General features: G+C 34.9%; 1 protein-coding gene across 1 annotated transcript; it reads left to right on the plus strand.

Moving 5' to 3' along the window:
- Positions 1–323: 323 nt before the first annotated feature.
- LOC131622914 (uncharacterized protein At5g39865-like) lies at positions 324–2,069 on the plus strand. The gene has a single exon (XM_058893924.1). The coding sequence runs from the start codon at positions 658–660 to the stop codon at positions 1,924–1,926; it is 1,269 nt and encodes a 422-aa protein (XP_058749907.1). The 5' UTR covers positions 324–657; the 3' UTR covers positions 1,927–2,069.
- Positions 2,070–8,059: the final 5,990 nt, after the last annotated feature.

Consider the following 8,059-nt stretch of genomic DNA (forward strand, 5'->3'; position numbering starts at 1 on the left):
ATTTTCAACAATATTCTCAAAATATGAGAGTTGCACGATAAGTTACAATTAAAAGGAATATTATAAATATTTTCAACTAGACAAAAACCATATGAGATTTAACCTTTAAGAAACCATAGCTATGAACTTGTGAGAGCCAATTTAACCATGTTACTCCTCCATTCTAGAAAAGTCAACTACATTGTGTTTTTCCATGTTAAAATAGATTACAATACTTACAAGGAGATTTAGGTATTTTGATATGAAAACATTTACCCTAAACAACAATACAAAAGAAACTTCCAATACTTATTGTCTCCTCTAAAATCTTACCACTTTATTGATTTCCCAAAACAAATGGTCCCTTTCTTCACAATTCTTAGTATCAATTAAAAAAGTTCCTAACCCCAATTTATTTCCTCACATACACATAGCATTGATGTTCATCAACTCCCCCCTCCAACCTACTTGAAAGCTCCCTTTCTACTACCTCCCTCTTTCCCTCATCCTTTCCATCTAACCCTCCAAAAGCTCTAGAATCCTCCTCTTAACAACAATCATTACTTCAAAATGGTCCTCTAAAAAAAGTGTCTTTTTGGAGAGAGGAATCAAAAGTTATCATATCATAACATAACATAACCCATTTTTCTTAACTTTGTGGTCTCAAATTGTGCAATAATGGGTTGTTCAGCTTCAAAAACAACAACCATAATTGCAAGCAAAAACCCAGAAGATCCAACAACACCTTCTGTTTCTTTCCAATCTTCATCTTCATCTACCTGTTCATCATTCTCCCCTTCTTATGCTTCACAATACTTCAATTCTTCACCACCTGTTAGAAAAGCTTTGTCCTTAACAATGCCTCTTATCCATCACCCTCCAACCAAAAAGGGTGACACTCACCACCTTGTTTCCTTAACCTCCACCTCCTATGGTTCTCTTCTCCTAATTGACCAAAAAGACCCTAACTTTACCTCCATTGAACAACCCCATCTCACCAAAACATCTCAAAACAATGAAGAACAAGAACAAACACTGTCTCCAGATTCTGTTATCAACACTTGGGAACTCATGGATGGTTTGGATGAACATGAAGATTTTTCTCATAATGCTCATAAAGCTTTAATCTTTGACAACCCAGTGAGTTTTTCAGATAAACACAGTTCATGCAGGTACACAGCCTTTGATGGGTCTGCAAAAAAGAACCTTCTTGATTCATTTGAATCAATGAAAGCTTCAGAAGCTGTAATGGAAGAAAAAAGTTCAAAATCTTTTGTGAAGAAGCCACTTTGGAAGCACTTATCAGAAGAAGCTTTGTTAGCTAAGTTGGATCCAAGTGTTGCTTGGAGTTACAGAAGAGCATTGTCTTCAAGACAACTAGGTTCCAACAACAACAACAACCGGTTAAGAAATGTTAGATCAATGGAATCAAGTCCTATGAACCCTTCTTGTTCCTCTTTGTTTGGTAAAAGTTTGTGTCTTTTACCAGGAACAGAAGACAGAATAGTGGTTTACAGCACAAGTTTGCGAGGAATTCGAAAGACTTATGAAGATTGTTGTTCGGTGCGAATGATTTTGCGAGGATTTAGAGTTGCTGTCGATGAAAGAGACATTTCTATGGATTCATCATACAGGAAGGAGTTACAGAATGCTCTTGGTGGGAAATCAGTAGTGACATTGCCACAGGTTTTTATCAGAGGGAAACATGTTGGAAATGCGGAGGATATGAAACAGTTGCATGAATCGGGCGAATTGGCGAAACTGTTGAGTGGTTTTCCAACTCAGGATCTTTGGTTTGTTTGTGATAAATGTGGTGATGCGAGGTTTGTGCCTTGTGGTAATTGTAATGGTAGCAGGAAGGTGTTTGAGGAAGAACAAGGGAAGTTGAAAAGGTGTGTTCATTGTAATGAGAATGGATTGATCAGATGCACAAGCTGTTGTTCATGAATCTGTGATGATTGAAATTACTGATTGATGATTGATGTTATGTTTTTATTGTTGTTATTGTTTTTCTTGGGTTGAAGTTGTTATTATGATAAATTTGGCAGCTACTATTAATGAATATGTTGCATATTTCCATTTGATTCTTAGATTTTAGTCATTTAGTTGGTTTTTTTTTTTTTTGTCTTAACCTTGTTCATAGGAAAATGTGACCTGAAATCTAAATATTGTTGGTGATTATTGTAATTTTGTCTATAGAAAATGTAATTCTCTGCCCGCGATTGGAGAGATTAATCTATCGAGTTGAAGAGGACTAAAATCAAGGGTGGAAAGGTGGGTCTCATCCGCCAAACATGTCATTTTGCCGGCGTTTGTTTGCGGAACGGATTAAGGTTTTAGGTCCGCTTCCTCTCATATGTCTATCCCGTCTCGTCCCGTATGAAAATTTTGCAAATTTTAGTCTTAGGGTTGCAGTGGACGGACCAAAATTTTAGATCCACTCTAAAGTATATCTGCATTGCCCCGCCCAGTGTTCTTGCATGCTTTTGATGGACGGACTTACTCGGTTCAAACCCAAAATCTGTGATTAAAAGGGAAGAGATTTTTTATTATCTCATTCGAGTGCGTTTTGGTCTACAAAGTTTGAATGTACATGGTTAATTACTAATTTCATGTGACTGAAATTCTGAAGAAATATATCAGTTATATATCTGTTTTATGCAACAATGAATGAGGCTAAGAAAGTGACGATCAAAAACAGAAACACATGATTTATGATAACAGACGTAAAAAAACAAAAGTTGCAATTTGAGGTGTAACTTTAGCATTAGTGTTTGGTCATTTTCATCCAAAATAGCAAATTTATCAGAGGGTCAGTATCATAAGATGGCCCATTTTGCTTTACCATAGTACAGTTTTTCACGTTGAGCCAGCACATATATGTGTCTGCCACTTTCGTCTTGTTTATGGGATGATAATTTACTGTGTTCTAGGCAAGGTTAAATATGTAAGGACACAATTATTTCATAACAAAAACAAAGGACACTATTGCTTCCTACTATATGACATTCACATTTCCACATGGTACTACAGACCATGCTAATAAATGTTTTATGGGTTCAAGGCTCTTGGGGTGAGGTTTGTAATAATGTTTGCATTTGCAAGATCAAGAAATAATAAATGGTGAGGGAGAAGCTGCATGTGATGGGTTTAAAGGTAATGCATGAAAACAAATTTAGAGTCTGAGAGATTTAAAAGCAATGTATGGAGAAAAAGATCTGATAGATTTAAAAGCAATGTAAAGAAAATAAATTTATATGATTTGATAGATTTAAAAGCAATGTGTGAAACCATATGGAGCGGATCTTCTCCACATAAATTTTACTGGAGGGTGTAATGTGTCAATCCCTTCCATTTAAATGACATTTAAATGACTTGATTGATACTCCTCCGTCTCATGTGATTTATTTGAATTTGAAATAAAATAATGTCTCATCTATTTCAATTTTTAATATATTTTTTTCAATTCTACCCTCTAATTAATAAAAAATTTACAATTTCTAATACATGATAAGGGTTACTGTATAGGGGTGGCAAAACTAATCGTGGCCCTCCGGGCCGGCCCGCGCACCCGCTAAAAAATGGCGGGTTAGGTTGACATTTTAGGCCCGCCGTCCGCCATAGCTCGCCCCGCCAAAACCCGCCGTCCGCCATAGTCCGTCCCGCTAAAGTCCGCCGCCCGCCAAAACCCATCGCTCCGTCAAAATCCACTATTTTTTAAGTTAATTCTACTAATTATAATTCTTGATAGTGTTATTTTATACAATTATTTGTGAATATATGTAATATTTTTAAGTAAAATTTGTTAAAAAATGATTTATAAAAAATTATTCTAAAATTATCCACCTTGGCGGAGCGGGCTAGGTTTTTATGCTCATTTCAATTTACGGGCTTGCCCGCCCCGCTCTTCTTTTGGCAGGCATATGACGGGGCGGGGCGGGACGGGGCGGAGAGGGTCGTCCGCTTTGCCACTTCTAGTACTTTATTAAAACAATATTTGCTCTCTTACTTTTATACACTTTTCTTAATCTATGTAAAATTGTGTACTGGGTCACTCATCGTGGGATAGAGTAAATATATAGTAAAAAAAGAACGGTGGAGATCACACTGCACCAAATTCTACGGGAGAGAATCCTTTTCATTATATCTTCGTTTTTAGAATATGGTTGTATACTTTAATATCTTCGTTATATCTTCGTTCATATTATATCTTCGTTCAAAGAACAACAATTTTTTAATATTTGTACTAAAAAATGGATATAATTATTGAAAATTCAAATACATCTAAACTTTGACGGGTAGTCAAAGAACAATGACAATTAATAAAATGATTTCAAATAATAAAAAATATAATAAGCAAGAATTAAGAAAAATTTGTTCATCTAATTCGATCAAATCGATTTACATTTGAGAAAGAGAGCAGTTATTTAATTCATTATAGCTAAACAATTCTTACAAAGAGATTATGATATGAGTAATAAAAAAATAGTATTTGGAGTTCTAAAAAAACTCTATTTTCAATACAAAAATCACACAAACTCAAAGTATTTAAATTGTTTCTCAAATCTCTGTTCCAAAAGCATGTCAAATCCCAGAAGAAGAATAAAACCTCATAAATTTTTACCCTTTATTTTTCACTAAGATTGCTACCTTATGCACCATCTGCTCAACAAATGAGAGATAAACATCTTCATAACTACCAAAGTCTTAACAGGGTAAAGATATGACTCATTAATGAATGAATCCACAAACAAGTCCGAAAAGCCCAAGATCCGATTGGACTCCTGCTGCCTTCCACCCTCCGACATTAACGAATAGAAAGTATATTTTTCTCTCTTTTCTCATTTGAGATTTTAAGACATATTACAACAATTCTCTACCTTGATTTTAAAACAATGGCAGTGTCAATTTAATCATCAACCACTTTTTTGCTCCCTCCAAAGCTTTAATTACTCTTCAACAAATTTGATTAAATCCAAAGAATGCTTGAACCTTGATATTGATAATGATTTGGTTAACATATTTGCTGGATTTTCTTTTAGGGCACTTTTGAACCTGAATCTTCTTTGACTTTACCATGTTTCTTACAAACTATAAACGAATATCATATGTTTTATGCTCTCATAATAAAATTGATGATTGGACACTTTGACTATCATAAATCATCTTCACGCACTCTTGAGTAATCATTAACACCCTAATCATGTATTTTGGTGATATGACTTCCTTGACCCCTTCAACAAGGGCAATATATTCTACTAGAGCAGTAGATTACGCGACAACTAATTATTGAATTTCCTTCTCGCTTATAGTTTTCCTAAACAAAGTAAACATAAAACTTGATAGGAATTTTTGAATGCCCACATTACTTGCATAGTCTGAATCTACATAAACCTCCATGACATCTTTCTTTTGAGTTGACTTTGTGTACTTTAAACCATCCTTTAAAAAATCATTCAAATACCTCAACAACTACTTCAAGGCTTCCCAATGAACCTAATCAGGAGTTTTTATAAACCAACTTACTATGCTGATTGCATATGCTAAGTTCGACCGACTACAAATCATACCATGCATAATGCTTTCAACCCCATTTGCATCATGACTTTCCTCAAATCGATTTACTATGATGATTTCATATGCTAAGTTCGACTGCCTACAAATCATACCATGCATAATGTTTCCAACCCTACTTGCACATGGAATACTCTGCATTATCTTCTTATTTTCCTTCGTTTAGGGACATTGCTTAATTGAAAGCTTTATGTGATGACCCAAAAGAGTGTTGATGATTTTAATATCTTGCATTTTAAACCACTCGATCACTTTCCTCGAGTAACTAAATTGAGATAAGAACAATTCGCTCCTCATGTGAATTCTCGTGATATCTATACCCACGATTTATTTAGCTTCATAAAGATCTTTCATCTAAAATTCATCATTCAAGATCTCCTTGAAATTAACGATCTCTATCTTTCTAGAGTTTGTCATTAAAATATTATAAACATACATAAAGAGGTAGAGAATGACTTTCTTATTCCTCTTCAATATGTATACACAAATATCATGATAAGTTCTTACAAAACCATGTTTAAAATAAATTCATCAAACTGACGATACCACTGCCTTGGGTTTTGTTTCAACTCATACAAAGATTTCTTCAAGAAAAGTACGTTAGCCTTATCTTATACAAAACCTTCAGGTTTTCCTATGTAGATTGTCTCTTAAGGTGTCTACGCAAGAAAGTTGTTTGGACACACATTTGTTCTAGCTCAAGAGTATATTGATTCATAATTTCCATAAGTACCATTATAAAATAAGTTTTTTACTAGAGGTGACACTTTTTCACTATAACTAGTCTCTACCCCCTGAGTAAAACACTTTGTTACAAGTCTTGTCTTAAAACTTAATTCTTCAATTTCTAGAATACTTTCCTTATTCTTGAAGATCTTCTTGCATTCAACCAACCTTTGTTTCTTAGGTAGTCTCACAAGTTCCCAATTACGATTCTTCATCGGTGAATTCACCTATATCAACCATTTTTTACTATATTTTCTTTGACTAGTTTTTCAAATATCTTTAATTTTAAGTCTTGCAACCCTTCATTCACATTCAAAGTATAAGAAATAAAATAAGCATAAAAATACCTTTAAGGTGATTCAATTTCTCTCCTAACTCTATCACAAGTCAAGTGATAATTAAGAGAGATTGTATGTTTCCTTCGATAGTACTAGAAATAAGAGCGTTAACTACCTTATTGCCTCTAGCCTCATTAGTAGGAAGTCTCAACTCAAACAGAGTCTTCTTCACCATAGTTTCTTTATTGTGTAACCTCTAGGTATTTGAATGTCATCTCCATACGACTCTCATCAAAAGTAAAATCCATGCTTATAATAAATTTTGATCCTTCGGGATCCATTTTGTAATCCTTAACCCCCACAATTTGAACATAATATCTTTTTCTCCCTTTTTCGGGACAATTCTTTTTGAAGTGACCTATTTTGTGACAAGTGAAAAATTTAAACTTTGACTTATCAAAAATAATTTAGCGATTATTCTAAGAACTTTTTAGTAAGCAGTGAAAGTCGTCATTGACTTGTATTTGCTTAACGTGTTTTTTAATTGATAAACACTGATCTTCTTTACTTTCATTTTGCAGATAGAATGGCTTCAAGTGGTATTGATACAATGAAAGGTCTTTTTGATAGACAAAAATCTCGACAGAAATATGGGATAACCACTTATACTTCCTCTACTACTACTACTCCAACGAGGGCATCATTATAGAAAATTCCAAGGGATACTAGGGTCTCACTCACGACTCCATTTTCTCTTGTATTTTTTGTTCGGGACCAGACTTCTTTCGTTGGGCCAAATAAAGAGCATAAAGAACAGAATCTAACTTCTGCTAACCACTTCAAATAAATAAGAGATTCTAACGCTTCCTAAAAGGAAAATATGGGCAAAAGGCTCAATCTCTCTTACACTTCTCCCACGAGACTCGTTACTTTGGAAGTTAGAGCTCTGCCTAATTTCTTTAAGTTTATTGATGTCCTCCAATCTCGGGTACCTCGTACTTTATAGGAGGCACATACTTATGTGCTCGAGCGGGATCTTGCTTTCCTCTAGAATCTTCCATATGGTGAGAAGACTGAGCTAATTTCAGAGGCCGCCTCCCACATGTTCTGCAGTGCTTCTTTGATGTCCGTGGTGGCTGGATTTTGAAGGGATGTTCTTACTCTAGGTAATCCCTTTAATAAAATAGATATGTTGAAGGGGAAGTATCACATAGCTTCCCATGACCGATCGTGATTCCAAAAGAAGTTGTTTGACCTTTAGAAAGAGATGGTCGGGTTATGTAGCCTTCAAAAGGATACGAAACCCAGAGAAATCACCCTCTATTATGGATGCTAGGGTGTCCGAGTTACAGGAATCTTTAGAAGCCAAAGATAAGGCCATTGAGGAAGCAAAGGCTTCTTTGGCGACATTGACCTTTAAATTGACGGTGGCTGAAGATACCCTGAAGAAGGAAAAAGACTCTTATGCAGCGGAAGATTCATACTAAAAAGTTGAAGGTGAT

Source organism: Vicia villosa, unplaced genomic scaffold (assembly GCF_029867415.1).
Source record: "Vicia villosa cultivar HV-30 ecotype Madison, WI unplaced genomic scaffold, Vvil1.0 ctg.000045F_1_1_1, whole genome shotgun sequence".
Classification (NCBI taxonomy): domain Eukaryota; kingdom Viridiplantae; phylum Streptophyta; class Magnoliopsida; order Fabales; family Fabaceae; genus Vicia; species Vicia villosa.